Consider the following 24,138-nt stretch of genomic DNA (forward strand, 5'->3'; position numbering starts at 1 on the left):
CTGTGTCTGTGAGTGTGTGTGCGTGCACACGTGCGTGTGTGTGTGTGTGTGTGTGTGTGATAAAAAGTATTATCTGTCATTATGAGGTCAAAGGGTCAGAAAGAACGAACACGAGCACAAGGTTCATCTGATGAAAACCACCCGAGGAGACGAATCATTAAAAACTGTGTGTGTGTGTGTCTGTGTGTGCATTTACAAAGTTATGAAATCAGTAGATGCCTTTGAGGAAGACTGCCAATTGACAGTTGAAACATCAAAGCAAAATAGATCAAAGCAAATTTCCTGAAAAAAGTTGTCTTAGCAAATGCAACCTTATATTATTTAGTTTTATCCCTATTTAATGATTTTGAAAACACATTTTGTGTCTTTTTGTGGTTGTTTTGTGTGTTGTCATTTTGTGGTAGTATATTGTGTGTATTTTAGTTGTCATTTTTTAGTTGTCACTCTTGTGTGTATTTGTTGTTTCTTGTGTGTTTTTGTTGTCGTTTTGTAAATATATCCATCGTTTTGACTATATTTATTATCATTTTTTATGTTTTTTTATGTCATTTTGTGTAAAATAACTCGTAAGGACACATCAAAGCGAGAAAGACTGACGGTTAGCAGTCAAAACATGTCAGGAGATCAAAGTAAATTTCCTGAAGAACCTTGTCTTAATAAATGAAAACCTCACAAAAAAGACAAAATAAACTTGCTTAAATTAATGCAAAAATTAATTTAGGAACTCTGCACATCCTCACTTGCACAAATCCTCCATCCATCCATCCATCCATCCTAGACTTGATGTAAACGGACAGAAACCCCAGTATGAGCAGTAGCGTAGGAGGACCTGATCCTCCATGTTTGCAGCACCAGCAGCAGATGTTGCAGATGTTTTGGTGGTTTTCAGCATCTTACCAGGGTAGAAGTCTTTAGATTTGGACAGTTTGATGGTGGCCCCCGTCTCCTTCTGCAGCTGGACGATGGTCTGACCTCCTTTCCCGATGATGGACCCCGCCGCATAGCTGGGAATCAAAACCTTCAGGAAGTACTCGCCTTCCTCTGCAGCAGGAAACAGGAAAGAGGAAGTGAGTGGGAGCGACTTTACTGCAGGCGTTAGCACACAAACACAGACACAGAGAGAGAGAGAGCTGATGTTTGGGAACACCTTTGTCCTCATGCATGCTGGAGTCACAGAACACTGTGTGGCCCTCACTGTCATTTAGTGAGGACCCCCAAAGTTAATTAACACAAAGTGAATCTGAAAAAAACACAAAAAATGACAACAAAAAAATAATACATAAAAAAAAAAAAAAAACTATAAACAGACAAAATGACCAAAAAACACAAAATGACAAGATAAATGCACAAAACTACCACAAAAACAAACAAAATGACAACAAATCTAGACAAAAATGACAAAAAAATATACAAAAAAAAACAGGAAAAAACAAAAAATGACGATAGATCAAGTGACAATACAAACACGCTGAATACTGTAGGTTTTAAATAAGCTCCTCCTACAGGTTGGAGAACCTCTAATCTCCTCCAGCAGCAGGAGCTACAATTTGACGCGTGAGTTCAACACCGAAACAACTCAAACACAAAACTCACTCACACGTGCTGTCCCTTAGAGACACACACTGAATGAAGTAGGTCACATGTTGGCCTAGAATCCTCTTTCTGCTAAAACCGTACGGAGACATAAATATGGAGCATTAACAGCTAAACAATCCTCCTCCCATGATTCTCTGTTACAATCACCACTCAGAAGTGGTGCAACTGGCGGCCTGGGGGCCACATGCGGTCCTACTCATTAAATATACACAAAATTAATATATTTACAAAACGACAACAAAAACACAGAAGAAACAACAAATATACACGATATATGAGTGCAGACTCTAAAATCACAAAATGATAACCAAAATATGCAAATTCACTCACAGAACCACCACAAAAACACGCACACGCGTATTTACAACCTCTGGAAAACTAAACATCCAAAGTTAAGCCATTACAGCAAGTGATAGAAATGAGAATAAAGATTAAATAACATCCTAGAGTAGTCAGTAAATAAAACATCTATAAACATTTATTTATCATTTCATTGACCTTGTCTGATTATAGCCAGAAACGACGTGTCAGCGTGAGATGATTGTTACTGTAGAGCTGTAGGAGTGATGTCCAGCTCAACACAGATATTTATCAATCACAACGTTTGAGAAAAACAGGAAGAAGAAAAATACACCAAATGAGAAGAAAATCACACACAATGTCTACAAAAGTAGATAAAAATATACAAAAGACAAAATACATAAAATGACTATAGACGGACAAAGTGACAGTAAAATTACAAAAACTTTTCTTTATTATTACTTAAAAGGAAAAATTACACAAAAACATGATTAATGATTCAGTTACAGGTTTTTATTAATTCAAGATATTATAACAACAGGAGTTTTTAATGTAACTGAATATTTCACCTTATGAGATGTAATGAACGTATTTTCTATGATGATGCAGTGTGCTATTAGCAGAGGTTATTGATCTGATCTCATATTTAATGTAAATGGCTGCAGGTTTACTGGGTGATGGATTCACTCCATCATCATCATCATCATCATCATCATCACTCTACTGTAGACATCACACAGTGAGACACTAGAGATTCATTCACTGCATTTCATCACTAAATAAAACTCATTTGTTCATCATACTACTTCCTGCAGTACTTCAAAATAAAGCTTTACCTGAGAATTCATGTGTTTAGTTTTAAGGGAAAATGTGGTTTAGTTTGAAACAGATGACAACTTTAATTGATCATTGATCATTTATGCGATCATTTGATCTGGGGGTCACATGATCAACATTCTTGTCAATCAGTTTTTTTATTGGTGTTCTTGTTTTGTTCATTTTTCTCTAATTTTATGTGTTTTTGCTTTCAGATTGTGTATTTTTAGGGCCATTTTGTTTTTAAGCTCCTTTTGTATATTCTTTTGTGTATTTTTGCTGCAATTTTATGTTTTTCAGTTTTTTTACGTGTGTATTTGTTTTTGTAATTTTCTGTTTATGTGTAATTATGTGTATCTGTGTATTGAATATGTTAGAAATTCACACATATAAATAAATAGATTAAAAATAAATTAAAAATAAGAAAACTTAAGGTAGGGGATTTTCAAAAGCTAGCATGATTTTGAACGTAGCCTCCCTGATGGCTCCGCCTCTACCCCCCTCGCCCCTCCTCTCTGTGCTCCATCTCACTCACATGCATGCTCACAGCTGCTGCAGAAGAGGAGCTCAGCTCATCACTTGTGTAGAAACATCATTGTCTCATTCAGCAGTAAATAAACAATAAACTTTATCATTATATATGTTAAAAAACGTGACTAAAAACTCTGATTAACTCTGTCAGCGGCAAAGAGCTTTCAGTGTGAGCTCATGTATGGGAGGGATCGCCGAGACAGAGAGACGTGATTGGTTAAAAAAACGGTTTGTTTTTTTCCATTGGTTGAAGTTATTACAGATTTACAGCTGCTACAGATGATGGAGAAGTGTATCTGGAGAAAATTACCTACCCTAGCTTTAAAAAAAAAATTAGAATAATTTATAATTAGAATTTATTTCTAATCCACTTTGCACAAAAGCATGGCGCTTAAACACATCCAGCACATTTGGGATGAACTGGACCATTTCATCCAACATCAGTGCCTGACCTGATCAATGCTCTACAGAATGAATGAAGTCACAGTGGAACAGAAACACTCCAACATCTGACAGAAAACCTCCAGAGTGGAAGAAAACTACCATAAATAATACACTATATGGACAGTTTGAAGCATGACTCAGCTCGTTTCTCAGCGCTGAGGTTTCCTCTCACAGACTAAAAACACATCACAGATGAAGTGGCGTCTATAAATAGGGCGCAGAGGTGAATCTGCGGGTCACTGACTGATGTTCTCCCTGATAGGAGAAGTAGTTATTAAAGATGGATAGATTTCTCAGAAGCATTTCAAACATTCATAAATGTGTAAAAGTGACGATCCTGGGACAGAAATAACGTGTGATCAAGGTTAGATTTATGCCTCACTGACTGATTTATTCTACTAACTACTGTACACACCAGAACAAACATATCAGGATCCAATGTTTTTTTACTGTTTTTTAACTGTTGGTTTTCAATATTTAGTTGTTACGACATCTCATTTTTTAAGATTGAACCCAAACCTCCGACTGCATTCCTTCACATAATTTAGATTTTTGTGCTCGTATCACATTATTGGTTCTGGGGGAGGGGCCTCGGGTTTGTTTCTAAGTTTTAAGTACAATGTTTTCTGTAACAACCTCCAGAACAGAGGAATGCATGATTAATGTTCTATTTGACTTTAAATGTGTGTTATGAGTTTGTCACGCCACAGAAACATGTGTACAGTATATAAAATTAGGTCTCAAAATCATGGGAAAACATGCATTTCTCTCTGCTCTGAAATGCTGGGGGCGTGTCAGTTAGAGGCGCTGGAACAACGCCCACGTGTACTGTGTCTATGGGAGAGAGCAGTGTGAAAGACCAAAAAACTTAGGAAAAATCCAAATTCAATGGTTATCATAAAACCACCCAGGTCCAAATATGTGCATCGCTCCCGGGTCAGAACTGCGCCCGCTAGAGGCGAAACACACAATCGCGGTGTAAAAAAAGTGCTAATTTCATGGAAAATGTGGCGCCATCAGACGCGTTTTATTCTCCTGAGTCTGAATATGTGGTTTGTTTTTGACTAAGGGTCAAATTACGAACGCAGAAGTTTGGTTTATGCTAATGAGGCTAATGATGCTAATGATGGCTCCGTTACGTAACGCGGCTATGATTTATGACCCGCCCATTAAATCCTGAACACAGAAACATGAAACACAGTTTGTGAAGCCTAGCTTCATATTTACATTATAAATGGTTGAATGTATTTTTTACATATTTTAAGGAAAACGTTTGGCTCTAAACTCTATTTCTAATTCTTTATAATATCTGTGGATCATAAAATAACAGTTTAAGGGAAACACCATCACGTACAACTTGCACAATATATTTAACGTACTTTCCCAGGACAAACAGTGGACACAGAATATAAACAACTCATCACTAATACTGTACATACTGTACACAACAATGGAACATGAAGCCACGCCCACAACAAAGGTTCTCCCACACTCCTGCAGAATAAAGATGGACGCCAACGATGTGGAGACATCGAGAAGCAAAAAAACTCTGTTGTAGTTTATATATAATGTGGATAACAGGTTCACAATTACTCCATAATGATGCAATAATTAATAAATACACTTAAAAATTAGAAGAAAAAATGGATAGATATACAACAAGTAAATGGGGGAAAAATCTGCATAGATGACTAAATAAATGATTTTCAAATGTTAGAAGAAAACATGAAAAAAATCAATATAATAAATAAACAAATAAAAGAAAAACCTGCATAGATGAATAAATACATCAAAAAATAAATAAACAGAAAAATATTTAAAAAATAAAATAAAATGGAAAAGAAAAAACAATAAATAATAAATAAAATAAATTAAAAACTAGGAGAAAGAATGGAAAGAATCAATAAAATGAATAAATAAAAGGAAAAAAATCAATTTTAAGTAATAAATAAATGGCAAAAAAACCCAGAAATAATCCTTTTCCAATTTTTATCAAACTTTGTGAGCAAATCGTTTATTTTCTCCATCCTCACGAATCGTAGGATGTTTTTATTGGAGGAGGAAAAAGCGAGAGCTAACGGCAGCGAAAGCTAACGGCAGCGAGAGCTAACGGCAGCGAGAGCTAACGGCAGCGAGTGCTAACGGCAGCGAGTGCTAACGGTAGCGAGTGCTAACGGCAGCGAGTGCTAACAGCAGCGAGCTAACGGCAGCGCAACGAAAGCCACAGAGTGAAGAAGAGGACGTTATGTTTTCAGTGTCTGGTTAAACTCCATCATTCTGTTTATTTCCACCATCAGCGTGATGGTGACCACTCTGATCCTTATCACAGGTTTTCCCGTGCGCTCACAGCTGTATTGTATTTCTGTGCATGATGGTGTCCTGAAACCTCCGTCTCTTTGGTTTCCCTTCCTTCTCCTCCTCATGCTGCTCATGCTGCTCTGACCCACTTTGAGTCAGAAAGTGTTGGTGTGACCTGCTTTAGATGATTCTAGATAATTATATCCTGCCTACATGTGTTAATAAGGCCTGGGAATCAGCTCATATACGACACATGGATGGAAACGCTTCTCTCCATCCCATCAACAAGCCTACACACCTTTAGCGACGTGACTCATCGTGGATGTAATGAGTCACGTCTCTATCTGTTGCATGGTAACACTAGTTCACGTTACCATGGCAAACATCTCAACCCGCAAACCTCTATCTGCAGAAACAAACACCAATAATCCACTGAATAAGTGTGTGATGTGATGCAGGTTGCAGGTGCAACGCTGCAATCTGTTGTTAAACATCACCAGAGTAGGATTACACAACCCAGATTAGATTACACACAAAGGAAATACAGCCGAGCAGTTTTGACAGGAGCCGTGACTCATTTGTCATAAATACCAGTTTGTTTCCACATTTAAAGACGGCGCTGCTCTTCCTCCTCTTCCTCCCACGCTGCAGCATCCATGAGCGACGCTGTGTTTTACAACTAACATATTTTCAGCATTTCTTCTAAAATTTCATCCTCCCTGAGAGTTTTTAACCCAGTGGTTCCAAACGCTTTTTGGATCGTGACCCCATTTTGATATCATACATTTCTGCTGTTTTTTTTTCTAGAATTATTTTCTGATCAGATATTTTTATACATTATTTTATTTGAACTAGATTTATATTTGAGAAAATTAAAGTATAGAATACAGTTGTGTGTGATTGTGTCGTGTTTTAATTTCAGAAATAATTTCATAAGGATTTAATCATTTTAAAAAAATCAAATATTCATATTTTTAATCAGTAATTAATTTTGTGTATTTTTGTTGTCAGTTCATACATTACTCTGTTATTTTTCTAGTCATCTCATGCAACTTTTTGAGTCATTTTGTGTATTTTTGTTGCCATTTGGTGTTTCTGTATTTTAGTAGTATATCTGCTCCTGTTTTATGTATTTTTGTGTTATTTTTTTGTGTTTGTATGTTTCTTTAATTCATTTTGTGTATTTTTGTTGTCATTTCATATATTACTCTATTATTTTTGTTTATTTCTAGTCGTCTTGTGCAAGTTTTGGGTAATTATGTGTGTTTTTGTTCAAATGTTTTTTTTAATTGTGTTATTTTTGTGTATGTTTGTTGTCATTTTGTGTATTATTATGTTTTATTATGTTTATTTCATTTAGTGTATTTTTGTTGGTGTTTCTTTTAATTATTTTCGTTCGTTTACTTTGAATGCGTGTGTAAAGGTGAGACACAAAGAAATAGTCCAACCTTGGTCTTTACAGTGAAAACAGAGCCAGTGCTGAACTGGATTCCTAACGACTGCTCAGTGGACGCCATGGAAACTGTGACCTGACGCTGAGCTGTGAGTAAACTGTGAAGATATGGACCCCATATCAACCCCAGACAACAAGAGACAGGACCATCTATAGGGGGAATAAAGGAGAGATTTTTGGGGTCCATCCATAAAGTCAGTAAAATGATGGTCCATTGTTCTATGAATCTGTGATAACCACATTTATTTATTCATCTGAATAATATCCACTGTTATCCAGGAACGTTTATTATTATTATTATAGTCATCTTAAAGATGGAAATCATGGTTTTAATCACTAATAAAATGGTTCAAAGTGACCAAAAATGGTGGAAAAGGAGGAGAAATGGGATTTTAAAAAGCACAGAAATTGGTTAAAAGTTGTAAATTAAAGTGGATAAAAACAGACAGAAAAAGTGGTATGACATGGGTTGTAGATACTGTACATATAGGGATGTATTTATGTATATATTTTTTGATTTTGTATTTCTTTTTTCATTTTCACATTAATTTTCCTCATATCAAAGATTAATTGTGCATTTTGTCTCCTGGTTATATCCTTTATTTTATATTGTACCGTATGCATTTAATGAAAGGGGTGCAAGTTGCTACATGTTAGCATTGAGGTGCTAGCTGCTACATGTTTAGCATTGAGGTGCTAGCTGCTACATGTATAGCATTGAGGTGCTAGCTGCTACATGTCTAGCATTAAGGTGCTAGCGGAGGCTAGAAGAGCTCCGGTGATCAGCAAATTCTTTCTTGCACAATTTTCACATTTTAGTTTTCCATCCAGTGTTTTTTATTTAAACTAAAATAAACGCCTACGAAGCAGAGCAACGACTTCTCCTCTGGTTCTCCTGTTTCTTGTGTTGTGGTCTGTGCATCAATATTATGGTATACCATGAATTTGTGAAATGAGAAAGGTTCCGCGCTGTTTGCCCTAATTTTTACCCATTTTTTTGAAAATTTTCTGCGATGGGGAGGGGCATAAAAATGTTTTATTCTTTAAAAAAAGGGGGGGGGTGGGTCAGGCAACAGAAAAAGTTTGGGAACCACTGTATTAACTTTTTTATTTTGAAAAATCCCTACTTCCACTTTATACTTTTTTATGGAGGCTTTGGTATCTGCCCAATGTGGGCTTTGTATGGACCCTTTTATTTCTTGCTTTCTACCGACACTGCACTGTACTGGCATATGTACTCTGTTATTGTTATTGTTCAAAACTGTAAAATGTGAAGCACTTTGTGACCCTGGTCTGCGAAAAGCACTATATAAATAAATTTGACTTACTAATGTTCAGCCTCTAATGGCCTCAGGTTTGAAATATTAGTTTGAAAGTTTGAATGTGTCGCTCGTCTCTTTACGCAAACATCAACTTTGGTGTAATTTTCCTTTTCCTGTAATTAATTAATCACAATTAATGTGTTAAAGTCTCAGACCAAATAACTCTGTATGTATATATAAATACATTTAATAATTTATTTGATAATTTAGCAATTTTATATTGTAAATTTAGAATATTGTACTATATAATATTTGAAGATTATTAGACATACATACAGTTTAAGTGCTTGTTTTCAGTGAAGTAAAGGTTGTGGCCACTGCTAATATTACTAATTGCTCAGTTCGTCTGTAGTTTTAGTTTTTTTAGTCCGTGTGACCATCTGTAGGTCCAGGGTCCATAGTGTGTATCTACGCTCCCTCCCAGTCGTCCTCCTGCTCCTTTCACCTCTGCTGATGCACAGCTGGCAGGCGATAAATATGAAAGCCTTCTCTGCGACACAATGTAACAGGATGAGTAAACAGGCCGCTCCGTTGCTAAGAACCAACAGGCCCAGAATAGGTTCCCAGAGGCTTGTGGGATCCAGGGGCTCAAAACCTTGGGATCTAGTGTCCAGAGTGGGGGTGGGACGGGGACGAGTGGGATTAAGACCACTCGTTTTTACTTCGCCTGTCACTCAAATGCACATTTCTACACCTTCCTTTAGAAAAGGAATAGCTAATTTAAGAGTTTTAAAGTAATTAACAATAATTGTAAAAAACAGAGGTGAAAGTAATAGATTACAAGTACTCACATTACTGTAATTGAGTTGCTTTTATGGCTACTTGTAATTTCTAAATCAGTAATTTTACTTGTACTTAAATACATTTTAATAGTATAAATGTATTCAAAATATTGTTTTTTGTTGTAAATGTCTCATTCAGTCACTTTAATTTTAATCGTGGCACAAAAAAAAAGTGAAAAAAAGACATTATTTTAATTTTCTCTTCAGACCAAAGAATTTCTGACCACACAATATGAACTGTTATTCATCCAAACTGTAACTTTCTCATCAATATTAGAAAATACTCTTAATTTAACGTGAGACTTTTTTTAAGGTCGAAAGCGTGAAAACGTTCGTTCTGCCTTAAAAAAACAATAAAACCCGTCCATGTGAACAGAAGTCCACATGTTGGCTGATGAATGGGAGCCTCGAGCTCTGGAGACTTGGAAAATATTCATCTGCCTTAAACTGGGAGAGTTTAAAGTGGGGGGTGGGCTTTTGTCTGACACCCCCCTTTCACTCCTTCTCTCTTTTGTTGGTTGGCAGGGAGCGCGCGCACACACACGCACGCACGCACACACACACACACACACACACACACACACACACACACACACACACACACACACACACACACACACACACACACACACACACACACACACACACACACACACACAGTTTTAATTCTCTAGCTTTAGATTTGACGTTTCAGTGTGAAAAAAATATTCTTCCATCAGAAAAACATGAAATTGTCTTCTTTTTTTTTTAATGAAAATAAAGGAACCGAACGATCTGATTGGTCAGGAACATGTTATTTTAGGTTAAGATGAAAGTTCAGCCAATCAGCAGCCTCCACACTGAATTACTGCGTCTGCATTGAAATCCACGGCGTTGAACAAAGAGCACTAAAGCCCTCACTTTCTTTCTTTCTTTCTGTGTGTGAGAACGTGGAAAACTCTGTTTTGTTCACACTGAGGCTGCTTTTGAATGGGGGGGCTCTGCGGTCGCCCCTCGGCACCCTTTTCTTCACGCCTTCCCTCCGTATTTATCGCTGCTTCGCCTCCCTTAGCCAATCGATGGCCGCCGAGCTGTGACCGACGTCTCGCTCCGCCAATCACAAGCCTTCGTTTTTTTTGTGGCAGCGTTCCTGCCCCCCCACTCCCCCACCCCGTCGATGCTTTCGCCCCACCCTGTGCATGGCTGCTGCTTTTTTTTTTTTTGACGCAGTGGCTTGTAAAAAAAAAAAAAAAAAAAGAGAGAAACAAGCGAGGAGGAGGAGGAGGAAGAGCGAGCTGCTGGAAACGACTCTGAATCAATCACCGGTTGCCGAGCGAGCGTCGTCAATGGCGATTGATGAAGGGGTTGGAGGATGAAATGATGGAGGACGAGGGTGAAGAAGGACAAAAGGGGAGGAGGAGGAGGAGGACGCAACGTTCACGTTGTCCCATAAACTGAAAGTATTCCAAACGCTTCTGAATAATCGTGGATCCGTTCCGTCTGATTCACGGTCGGTAGATAAACGTGCGTTTGGTCTTTGAAAAACGCAGCGTTGGGCACCGCGAGCAACAGCCCCTGACGCTGCGATCAATAACATCAAAGGCCACGACTCTGATCTGTGCACGGGAAAGTGCACATGCGCATCTTTATCACCCCTTATCGATTTTTGTTCTTTTTTCAACGTGGATGCTTGAACCCCAAACCAGAGTGACTCTCATCAAACCTCACAGACGACCTCAGAGATCTGCAGTGTGAGACGTGATTAGTATTCATCACACACACACACACACACACAGAAATCAGCTAAAGTGCTGCCAGTAGAGTCTCTGAACGCCGCCAAGGGCGTCGCGGCCCTTCCTTCCTTCCTCCAGCCAACACTACATCCATTTAGTAAATGAGAGAAGAAGAGAAGACGTCTCCATACGTGTCCTAAATCTAACCCAGAAGAACAAACTTTAATGGCTCCTCTAGTTCTCCCTCTAATTTACTTTGTTTTCTGTTCTTTTCGTCTCCTGAGAAGCTGGAAACTGATTTTCCACCTTGAGACAAATAAATGAATCAGAAAGAAACGGAACAAATGAACACGTGTTAGGCAGCGTACACACACACAGAGACCTCCTTACTCCCCCCCGACCACGGACGGTAAACACAACTTTGTCTTATCAGATGATCCTGTGGTCTGAGGTTTGTTCAGTCAATCTGTCCTGATCATCTGCTCTGGATCAGGTTGTAAATATTACACTTATTCAATATTTACGACCCAAACTCCACCGACAACTCACGACCCGCGCTTTGTGACGTGGAACAGAATCTAACCAATCAGGAAGCAGCTGACTGGGAAAAAGATAAAGCTGCGTTCAAAACAACTTGGAACTCTGGATTTCCAAGTTGAATATACTGAGTTTAACCAGCACATGGAACTATCTCAAACCCAATATTAGATTATTTGTATTTGATGATTGTACTTGTATCATGTATTGTCTGATTATGTCTATTGTGTTTGTAACACTGTCACTGTGTATTGTTAATTGTTGTGGAGCTGTGTGTGTTTGATAATTATATTATATATTTATATTCTGTATCTGCTTCTACCCACAGCAATAAGCGTTATCTGGTATATTTACCACTTTGGCTGTAAATACATTAATACACACTGTTCCAATCATATAAACAAATAAATGTCTTGAAGAAATTAATTCCCGACTTTCCCGAGTTGGAGCTCCGCCTTCCGGTTGCGTTCCAAGTCATTTTTCCGAGTAGGAAGTCGGAAACTCCCAATCTCCGAGTTTAAACCAGCACCAACACGTTGAAATATCTCAAACATGATGTTAGATTATTTTCCCAACTTAACAGAGTGGGGGCTCCGCCTTCAGGTGGCGTTACAAGTAGCATAAGATCACATTGTTAGATCGATGGACAGAATGGTTCTGTGTGTGTGTGTGTGTGTGTGTGTGTGTGTGTGTGTGTGTGTGTGTGTGTGTGTGTGTGTGTGTGTGTGTGTGTGTGTGTGTGCGCGCGTACAAGAGTGTGTACACACACTTATAAAACATCTCTTCAGATTTAATTTGCTGACACGTTAATGCTTGTGTTTAACGTCTAATGATTAGAAATTAAATTAAAATCCATCTCATCTTCTAATCACTCCAAAAACACCATTGAATATGAATTCAATATTAGGGTCTTTATTAATAGCGAGCTGCGTTGGGCTGGGTGAGCAGGTGAAAGAAAGGGGGCTGGTGGGGGGATGGGGGCCGCTCCTCAATGATCTCCTGCTTTTTATTAGACACGCCTGTGATTCATGAGCTGCAGGACGTCCAGTGGCCCCTGTCGCATGCACGCACGCACACACACGCACGCACGCACACACGCGCACACACACGCGCACACACACGCGCACACACACGCGCACACACACGCGCGCACACACGCGCGCACACACACACACACACACAACGCTACAGACTCACTCAAAACACAACGAAATCACACCAATCCTACACAACTGTAGCAACAACAACAAAAGAACATTTCAACCAAACAGTGCAAGTTCTAAACCCAAATGTTCCGATGGCATGGCTTGCATGAGGTCAAAGGTCGTCCCCCTGCGCAGCATGGAAAAAGAAACGCTGAACTTGTTTTTAAAAAAGCATGACAATGGATGTTATGAGGCAGTAAACAGACACATCAGCATGCATTTCCCCCGAGTCATGAGTAGATGATGAAGGTGTTAGATGTTACTCCAAAGGCCTGTCTACGTGTCACGTGACCCCTGACCCCAGCCCTCCCTCCCACCCCTCCCTCACTGGGCTTGACTTTGTGTGTCGTGTGACTGCAGATGCAGGTTTTTTGGTGTTAACAGTAAAGATTATTAAAAACAGAAGAAGTAGAAGATCAAAAATCAAAGTCCGTCTTACCATGAGTCTCAGTTTCTTGGTTGGGGAAAACAATGCCTTCAGTTTCAAAAAGGGGCTGCAGGAAGGCCACTATAGAGAGAGGAAGCACAGGGGGGGGTGGGAGTGTGTGGCGTAAGCTAATCATTCAGAAACAATCAGTGTATAAGCACACAGCTGCAGCCTAAACTCACACTTTTTAAATGAATGGCCTGTTTTTGTGCAGATTTAGAGTTATAGACCCTCAGACCAACGCTGTTTACACTAGGGATGCACGATATTGGGGGGGTTTGTATGATATTTTGCAACTTGTTTGTGTTTGCAGTTAAATTAATAATAGAATAGAATAATACTCTAAATGAATAAGATATTTGCAGCCTGTCCTAGTTAAAGCATTTACTCCTGCCTTACACTGTGTATTTAAGTGGGAGGGTTGGGGTCATTTATAAATATATTCGCGTAATTGATAATTAGTCATAATTATGATGTCATTATAATTGTAATTGGAAAATATGTTGCCGTTTTAATCATAACTGAATTCAGATAATTGGCATGGAAATTCAATAAAAACTGTCAATTATAATTTAATTAAACACAAACCTGGGGAACCATGTTACAGTTCAATGGCTTAGACATACATAGATAATTATTAAAATGTGCTTTATATCACTTCTCTTGAGGATCATTTTCCATTTTTTTTTTGTGGCGTACTGACAGAAAAAAGCCTCAGACGCCCACAACAAAAATATTAATACCAATATTTTCATTGATTAGGAAACCTAACAAGGCAACCAAAAGATGAAAAACTAATTTGTGTATTTTAGAGCTGATTTAAGACATGAGTCAAAACTGACCCATTAGCATAAGAGATGCTAACAGAAAGCTAACAAGAGGAAGGAGAATTTCATGGGAATATTTCTTTTTGGCTCAGTAATTGTAATTGAACTTTGTAATTGAGAATATAATTTTAATTGGCTTTCAGCGGGAAAAATAATTTAAATTTTAAATGTAATTCGGAATAAAAACACAGGTCAACTAAATTGAAATTTGAGTTGTAATTGAACATGGATAATTGAAGATAGAACTGCAGTTGAAAAATGTAGTTGACCGCACCCCTGCCGAGTGGTAAAAACAGCATTTTTACCAGAAAAGAATCAAACCATCTGCGTCATAGCTTTATATGACCAAAAATAAATAAATAAAACCATTTGTAAATTGGTTAATTTTACTGAATAATTCTACTTTGATTCTATTTGATTACCAAACTCCAATAAACCTGACGTTATCATAAGAGATGCTAACAGAAAGCTAACACAAGAGGAAGGTTACGTTTTATGGGGTTATTTATTTCAGGCTCAGTAATTGTTATTATTTGTAATAATACTTTAGCAACTGAGAATGTAATCGTAATTGACTTTCAGGGGGGGAAATAAATGTAATTTTAACCGTAATTGGAAAAAATGTTGGTCATCGTAATTGTAATTGAATTTACCAGAAAAGAATCAAACATTCTGTTTCAGAGCTTTGTATGACCAAAAAAACAAAATAAAACCATTTGGAAATCGTTATATAATTCTACTTTGATTCTATTAGATTTCCATTTAGCCCCGCCTCTCTATGAGCGATGATTTGACAACGTATATAATGTCTATGGGTTGATCAAGGAATTATTTTTTCGCTTCATTATATCAGCGGAATGGCCGACGTCCGGACCAATATCGGCCGATTGCGATAACGTGCCGATAATATCGTGCATCACTAATTTAGACAGAATCAAACATGTTTCAGCTTGAAAATGTGCATCATTACTAAGTCCTACAACAATAAATGCATCTTAAAAGCAGATTAGAGTGTGTGTGTGTGTGTGTGTGTGTGTGTGTGTGTGTGTGTGTGTGTGTGTGTGTGTGTGTGTGTGTGATGCTGCCGTGCACTCTACTCTGCCTGAGTAAAAGTCTTCCCATCGCCATCACCATCCTCATCATCGTTGCAGGCTTTTCATTTGTCTAAATGGATGAGCTGTTACGCAGGCAGGATGAAGGTCCCGTGGGGGCCAGCCTGGGTTTTTTTTGTTTTTTTTTTTACGTACACATAGATCCAGGAGGATGGAGCCCTTAGTGCTGTGAGTGCCGCATCGATCGACATGTTAAACACTGCTGGTCGAGCTGTGGCTCAGCCAGAACTCCTCTTCCTCAGGGCGGACAAAGACTATGAGGAAGACTGGGACGTAAACTCATAGCAACTGTCAACACTGGCTGCTTTCATTTTATTTTTTAGGCCAAATATGACGTCAGACAATTATTATCCTCTGCACTTTATTGTTAAATCCCAGTTTCATTTTTCTTCTTTTACTTTTAATACAAAAAATTGCATTTTGAACCACGATGAAGCCACATTGTGACATGTTTCTGGCTCTTTATAACATTGATTTGTTGTTTTTATTAGAAATGGTTTTGTTCCTTAAAAGAAAAACAACAAAAAAACACACTGTGCAACACGGTGTTGTTCTTTTCTTTTTTAGGCCAAAATATGAGCTGAGGATGATTAATATTATATTTGCCTTTTATTGTTTAATCCTCATTTGGATTTAAATCATCTGCAAGCATCATCGTTTCCTTTTTCTTCTTTCATTTTTGATGTAAAAAAAATATCATTTTAACCCCAAAGAAGCCACATTCTGACATGTTTATGGTTCTTTATAACATGTATTGTTTTTTTTCTTAAAGAAAAAAACTAAATAAACACTGTTTTTATATTTTTAGGTCAAAATATGACCTTAAACTATTAATATTCTCTGCCTTTTATTGTTAAATCATCATTTGGATTTAAATCATCTGCAAGCATCGTTGTTTCTTTTTTCTTCTTTTACTTTTAATATAAATAAAAAATAGCATTTTCTAGGCATGTTTATGGATCTTTAAAACATTGAGTTGTTGTTTTTTATTAAAGAAAAACTAAATAAACAGTGTAAATCAGCGATTCTCAACTGATGGGTCGGGACCCAAAAGTAGGTCGTAGACCTGGACTGGATGGGTCACGGATAGCTGGTCAAAAATGAATAAGTACTTAATGTTTCTCATGTTGGACTTGTCTTTTATTTTGAAAGAAACTTTATTTTTGACAGGTATTCTGTAACATACATGTTACACAGGAAAACATATAGATTTATGTTTTAAAACAGAATGTGTGTGTGTGTGTGTGTGTGTGTGTTGGTTGAAATCTAAAACAAAAAGTGGGTCGCAATTTAATGTGGGTCCCAAGGTGAGACCAGTTGAGAACCCATGATGTAAATCATTCATTTCTCATTAAATTTGGCTTTTACGCTCAGATTGTTTTTATTGTTTCCCTGGTGATGAACTATTGAGGACATCCACGTGTCCAAAATGTGTCTTAACTTTAAAGGTGAGCTGAGTGTCCACATGGATGGGGGGAGGGGGGGTGGCTGCTGATGGTGGATGGGAATGCTCGGCGCATGACAGCATGTAAACAAAAAACCAAATATGGTGATTACCATGGTGATAAGAGTCATAATAATATAATAATCCATCCAAAGCAGAGAGAGCGGAATCAACAAAACCATCAACATGTGTTGGTGTTGTTTTTTAAAGAGAATAAGAATAAAAATGGTAGCACATTAATGAATACTCCCATCTGGCAACAGCAGGAATAATATTATTACCAAACGTGGAGCTTTTTAAGCAGATAATAAATAAATAAATAAATAAATAAATAAATAAATAACGTTATGTAACGGACGGACAAAGGCCTGATGTTTCTACACTAAGCGGTGTCGGAGGCTGATGTTCAGATTAACACAAGGTCATCTGTCGACGCGCTGGTCTGATCTGGCTTTCACTTGTTTACATCCAGCATGGCCGATGAATGCGCGCGGTGCGCAAAACGCAACGGAAACACAAACCCGCACAAACTGAGCAAATCATTCAGGATGTGCGGGAAGGAACGAAGGAGGAGGAGGATGGGGTGAGAGGGGGGTGGGGGGAGCTTTCCTTTTTCCTTCCACCCCCCTCCACCAACCAACCCCCCCTCATTGTTCCCCGTCCATTGAAGCCGAGGTTATTCCAACACCGGAGCAAAATAAATGTCGCTTGTAAGCACGCGTGTGCGTCCGTGTGCGCGCGCTTGTGTGTATGTGTGTGCGTGCTGAAATAAATGAAATGCGCGGATAGCGCGCCGCGAGCCCCCGCAGCGAGAAACAACCTGCCCCCCGCATCCCCCGCTCTTACCTCCCGTGTTGGTGCGCTTGGTGCTGCTGGCCTCCGTGGGGGTCTCCAGGGGTCTTTTACGCGAGTCCGGCGGGTCAGACTCCATGTGCGGGGGCTGGTTGTGATGGTGCGGGTTGGAGAAAATGCCGTTCTGCTGCACTGCTCCGCCGGCCATCATCTTCGAGCTGTGGGTCTATGGATGCTTCAGCTGCGTTTGCGCTTTAAAATCCCCCCGTTCCGTTGTTTTTACGCAGCGCAGACGGAGCCTTCAGGAATAGGAAAAGTACGCCTGATTCTTACGTGCGCGCTGCTGGGAGGAGATGCTGGTGGTGGGTGATCAGCTGTTATTATCAACCAGTGCTCCCAGCAAACCTTTGGGTACTCCGGCTAGGACGCGTCGATCCTTCCTCTCATGTCAGGCAGTGCGCGATGGTGACGACACACAATAAATAAATAAATAAAAAACAAGAACGAAGCTCCGAGACAAAGAGGAGAAAGTTGTAGGGGCGGCGGCGGTGGGGGGGTTAATCCAGGTGCGTAATGTCCGCTGTGGGTCCGTTAATGGTGGTAAAGCTGAGGCTGAGACAGACGCGTCTGTGTCGGTGAAGATGCTGCAGTGCTGCGTTCACTGCGTCCACTGCATCCCTTCACTGTGACTGGCTGCTGAGGGAAGCGCAGGGGAGCGGATGACGTCACGGGGCAAGGCGACGCCTTCACGGGCTCCCAGTGAACTCGGATTTCTGAGAACTCAGTTTCATTCACTTGGAGAGAAAAAAATCCAGTTTTTCTGAATAATTTTTTTTTTTTTTCTTCAGTTTTTTGTGTTATTTTTTTCTGAGCTTAGAGTGATTTAAACAACAGATGCATTTATTTCTTTATTGAGTACAAATATGGACGGCTTGTTTAATTTGATTAAAAAAATGTACTTTCGTCTTGGTTTAAGAAGCCCTGGGAGATTTTATCTTTAAGCCATAATATCGTCGCCATCGTCCAAGTCGCCATCTTGGAGGTACTCAGCAGGTAAACAAAGCAGATCCCGAACGTGGAACGAGAGGAAATAATAATTTATTATTGTGTTTTTGGATAAACCAATCGGTCAGACCATGAAAAACATTTGAAGTTTTATAGACTGACAAAAGTTAGAACAAATCAGGGAGAACAATGTCAACAGTTATTAGAGGAAAGGAGGAGCTAGTGGTTAGCGAAGCTAAACCAGGATCTACGATGCTAGAATGTGGAAAACATCTGAATGTGTTCGTCTCATTTCTTGTCACGTAAGTGAATTGTTGATAACAGCAGCTCTGAACTCATGTTCTAGTGTGATGACAAATATAATTCATATCAAGCTACTGTATGTGGCATTACTGACTTAATATAATCACATTTAATAACCTGCTGCAGTAGTAACACGGTAGTTAAAATGTAGAGCTAAAATATAGAGCTGTATTTCTCATTGTATTCCAGGTCAAAGGTCAGAACTTTATCTAAAGGATGACCCAGATTGGGTTAAAACCAGGTAATTAATCATATCAGGAAACGTAATAAACAGAAGACTCTCTGGGTCGTCATTGATCTGACTCGTATGGATCTGCACCACCAATAAACCTGAACTTTTCACAGTCCTTCCCTCTATGTCTTTACATCTAGAATGTGTTTTCAGGAGCTTTTCTGTGGTTTCAGACATTTATCTATCGCAGTGTTTACCTCCAAACGCCTCCAATATGGCCGTACATCCGGGTTACTGTCCAGAACGTGACGTAGGTAAAAACACTATTGATGGCATTACAATAGGTCTATAGACTTTACACATCAGTCACCTGATGACTTTGTGGTTGTCGAGAAGGAAAAAAACATTCAGATCTGTGAGACATAGCGACGTTTCTCCAGGATCAGTTTCACACATAACCAGTGAAAAAAATTGTGCTTCCCTGAAATTGGATTATTTAATTTTATTATTAAAATAGGTTCAATTTTGAATTACTGGTCCAAAAATCTGTAGCCCAGTGGTTCCCAAACAGAGGTACGTGTACCCCCTAGAGCAGAGGTTCCCAACCTTTTTTTGGGTCGTACCCCCATTTTGATATCACAAATGTCCGGCGCCCCCGGAGATGTGAATTTGAAAAATAACAATAAATTAAAAAAAAATGTGAAAAATATCATTTGAATCCGTTTTTAACAAAAAAAATTCTTCTTTATTTCTACCAATTACTAAACATGTCAGGCAACTTTATATTAATTCCCAGTGACCCCACATGGGGTCCCGACCCCAAGGTTGAAAAACTCTGCCCTATAGTTACAGGAGCACATTGTAAGGGTACTCTGAAAGATTTATTAGTTTATGTCAAAATAATCAGGTAATGTTCCAAGTTCTTTTTCAGGATAATTTTGGGACAAATTCACCACAAACTAACGGTACAATTGCTAAATATATATATATATATATATATATATATATAAAATATATATATTCTTGTAAATTATTGGAACATGATTATTTTATGTTGTAGAGTCCATTTTATCACAAGGATTTACTATTTGATTTACTATTTGATTTACTATTTGATTTACTAAGTATTGAAGTAAACAAGTTGCAGGGAATTGTAAAAATAAATAAATTCAACTTTAAACTACAGTCATTGTTTTGAATTTGTAGATTAAGTCTTATGGAACCAATGTTGGGCACAGGGATGTGTTACAGGTGCTTTTTCCACAAATGAAAAAGCACATAAAATTACAAAAGAGGGTACTTTTGATATAAAGAGGGGGTACACATGATTTAACAAAAATGCAAAGGGACAAAAAAGATTGGAAACCAGAGATTTACAACCTTTGTAAAATACATCCTGCACTTTCCACGCTATGTTTTTATGAGTTTATAAAAAATGTATGTATCTCTAAAAGTGGATTATTGAGGTTTAATAATGTACATTATTTCATTTCATTTATTTATTGATTTGAATTAGGACATACAGCGTCAACATAAATATGCTGGAGTCAGCACAATGTCTACATTTGTCCTAAGGCAGGTAAACGTGGTTAATACACAATAATATTTAACACACAGTTAAGCAACATCACACAATTAGACAAACATTAAACCTGACTGATGAGAGAAAATATGATACCATATATAATATTTACAATAAAAAACAACGGTCAGGAGTTAAAACTGTATTACATGCATTATTATTATATAATAGAATATTTATAGGAGGTCCTTAAACTGTCAGTATCAAATGTATAAACTTATTTCTACACACGCTGCTCGATGCGCCTCTGAATCACTACGACACTTGAACGCATCACTGGAAAGTGAAAGAGGGGGCGGGGCGAGGGTGGGGGATGAAGGGGGGGGCTCAAAGGTTTGCGTTTCTCTGGCAAAATTAACGCAGGCGCGGTCACGTGACATGACGCACGCACACAGTGAGCGGTCTGTAGCTCAGTGTGTCAGTGGACAACACAACTACAACTTTTCAGATTTTACACATTTCAATGACTTTTTAAAGCCCACGAGCGTTCACGTGCACGTGCACATGCAAGTCGTACGTTTTGTTCCCATTGAACGTGCCCCGGTGACCCTGCAGCGTGCCTGTGCGCGTGCGTGCACCACTACAATCACATCCCAGACAGCTTTGCGCGTAATGCAAATAAAGACGCCCCCCCACCCCACCCCCCCGTGAACGCGTGCACGTGTCCCACCTGTCTCTGCGTGTGTCTCCGTGCAGTGCGCCGCGTGCGCTGCGCCGGTCATCTCTGCGTGCGTCTGTCGGTAGGTGTGCGTGTGAGTGAGTGAACGGGGATCCTCCAGCAGTCAGTGTGTGAGAGCCACAGCCTCAGCCAGCCGCGCTCCCTCTCTCTCCTCACACACGCACACGCACGCACATTTGGCTCAGCTATTATCACACACACGCAGATAGCGCGTGCGTGCGTGCACTCCCCTCTCTCTACAGATGCTGCTGCTGTTGCACCCTGAAACACTACAGTCAAGGTGACATTGTCCTGCATGTCTGTCTGTTCACGCACGCACACGCACGCACACATGCACAGGTCTGCATGGATGGGGACTCCAGCACATGGTGGGGGTCTTAAACATCCAGCCCTACAGGCATCAGCACATGATGGAAGAAGTGAGGTAAGCCCCTAATAAACAGACGAGCACGCGCTCCGGCCAGCAGCATTCCCAGCTTTTTATTGGGCGGCTGAGACCGTGCGCACATGTTGGAGAGAAGGTTTGTAAAGAAGAAGCAGAAACTCAGTGAAAGCAGTCCCACGTGTTCTTCACTGGTTCTAAAACATGATTCATCACTTTTGACTGGGAATCAAACAGTGACTTTCCCAGTGTGTGACCACTGCTTCCTCTGCTGCAGCTTCATGGTTTAACCAACCAGGATGATGCAACAATGTGCGCCCCCTGGTGGTGGTGGTGGGAACCATGTGTTCATTCTGAGATTTACTAGTTATTATCATGATTAAAAACACCCCAAATTACAGAAAATACACAAAGGGTAATAAAAACACACATTACAAAGACACACAAAAATAACAGGAAAACATTTTAAAATTAGAGAAAAATACAAAACTCACTAAACCAGTGTTTTTCAACCTTGGGGTCATGGACCCATGTGGGGTCGCCTGGAAATAAAATGGTACTGTCTGAAATGTCTAGTAATTGATTAAAAATTATTTAGTGATCAAAAATATATTCTTACTTTTTTTTTTAAATAAAAACACCACACAGTCTCAAACAACTGTTCAATACTTTCACTTTCTCAAATATAAATCTAGTTTTAATAAAATAACTGAGCAGTAGGGCTGGCCGATATGGACCAAAATTCATATCTCAATATTTTTTTTATCAAAATGGTGAAATACGATATAAATGGCAATATTTTAAAATTAATAAAGTGTGACGAGAAAAAAACATTATGGGTTAAATTTGCTGATGTAAAATACCACACAGGCACAATGATTATTAAACAGCTGCACAATATGAACCACTTTAGTCTTTTTCTCCTCTAAAGGACAGCACGTGTGAGTGTGTTCTGTAGTGTGGCGTGTTTAGGGGCGTGTCTAGGGGCGTGTCTGGGTTAGAACACACAGTGATCATCTAACTCTGAGAAGCAGAAAAAGCAGCAACTCCTAAGATGAATATTTTAATACAAAATAAGTTATGCGATATAAAAATGTCAATATAGTCTATATTGTAATTTTCTATACTGTATCGCCAAAATAGGAAACCAGATGATACAGTATATCTTCCATCTCGATATAGTGCCCAGCCCTATTTTTAAAAATAAAACATCTATTTTTACAGATTATTTTTTAATCCAACCACCAATACTAAGTTTCTTACAGTGAAATAATGAAATGTTTTACAGTAGTTTTTAAAGTAAAATTCTGCCAACCAAATTTGCTTGTTTCCTTCCCATAAAAACTCAGGTTTTTAGTTTTTTGTACGGTATTTCCATGCTGTTATTATATATATATATATAAGCTATTATTCCTCGTAGTGTTAATGTCACCATCAGATATTTATGTTAAGTTATGATGGAATATTTATCTTTATCTTTGTTACATTTGTACATGTTTTGTTGTAAATATCGTGTCTTTTGTCCATGAACTGTGTCCTTTATACCCACTTATCTTCTTAAATAGAGATGCTAATGCAGCTAAGATATAATGTCAGTCAGTCATCCCTCTATAGGAAGAAGCAGCAAAGCATCACCTGACAGTTCCTGGTCCTGAAGGTCTGGGTTCAGGAGAAGTTCAGGAGGAGAAGCAGATTCCCCTGATGGGCTGATCGGGTTCTATTGGACTTCCTGCAGAGATCAATACGGAGGTCGATGCGGGGCGGCAGGCTGCAGCACTCTGTGAGATTGGAAGGAGACGATGGAACGGGTTCTTCTGAGGTTGTGGCTGATGACTTCACTCAAATCACCAGGGAGATCATCTATGTCATAGATCTATGATGGGAACCAACAATAAATCTTCATTACTGCTGTTATAGATGTACATAAATTATGTATTTGGTGGTTTATGTATCAATATTTTTGTTTTCTTCACATATAAGACATAAATTCATGTAAAACAACACACATGTAGTAGTCTGCAATACTTTATATATAAAAATAAGTTTAAAAAAAATATATTTAAATGTTAGAAAATGTTAAACCTAAATGTGAAATATAAATGCCAAATCTAAACGTCAAATCAAAATGCTAAATCTAAATGTTAAAGCTAAATGCTAAATAAAAATGATAATATGAAATCTAAATGTTAAAGCTAAATGCTAAATCTAAAGGCTAAATCAAAATGCAAGTATCAAATCTAAATGTTAAATCTAAACATCAAATCTAAATGTTCAAGCTAAATGTTAAATCTAATGTGAATCAAAAATGCTAAATCAAAATGTTAAAACTAAATGCTAAATATAATGTAAATCTAAAGGCTAAATCAAAATGCTAATATTAAATTTTAATGGTTAAACATCAAATCTTAATGCTAAAT

At 38.5% G+C, this 24,138-nt stretch overlaps 1 protein-coding gene across 4 annotated transcripts in view; it reads right to left on the bottom strand.

The window, feature by feature from the left end:
* Positions 1 to 21,482, bottom strand: part of nova2 (NOVA alternative splicing regulator 2) — a 77,953-nt gene extending 56,471 nt beyond the window's left edge. For 2 of the 4 annotated variants that reach the window (XR_003675344.1, XM_028464143.1), the window contains exons 1-3: positions 17,653 to 18,321; positions 13,436 to 13,504; positions 898 to 1,041 (exon numbers count right to left, since the gene is read on the bottom strand). Coding sequence is in view for 3 of the 4 variants with exons in the window: in XM_028464143.1 (XP_028319944.1) it covers positions 898 to 1,041; positions 13,436 to 13,504; positions 17,653 to 17,809 (370 nt within the window). In the remaining variant the exon portion in view is untranslated. Of the gene's footprint in view, positions 1 to 897; positions 1,042 to 13,435; positions 13,505 to 17,652; positions 18,322 to 21,330 lie in introns of those variants that run through there. The other 2 variants (XM_028464145.1, XM_028464144.1) reach the window with 2 other exon arrangements.
* Between the last annotated feature and the right edge of the window lie 2,656 nt (positions 21,483 to 24,138).

The sequence above is a fragment of the Gouania willdenowi genome, chromosome 13 (assembly GCF_900634775.1).
Source record: "Gouania willdenowi chromosome 13, fGouWil2.1, whole genome shotgun sequence".
NCBI lineage: Eukaryota > Metazoa > Chordata > Actinopteri > Blenniiformes > Gobiesocidae > Gouania > Gouania willdenowi.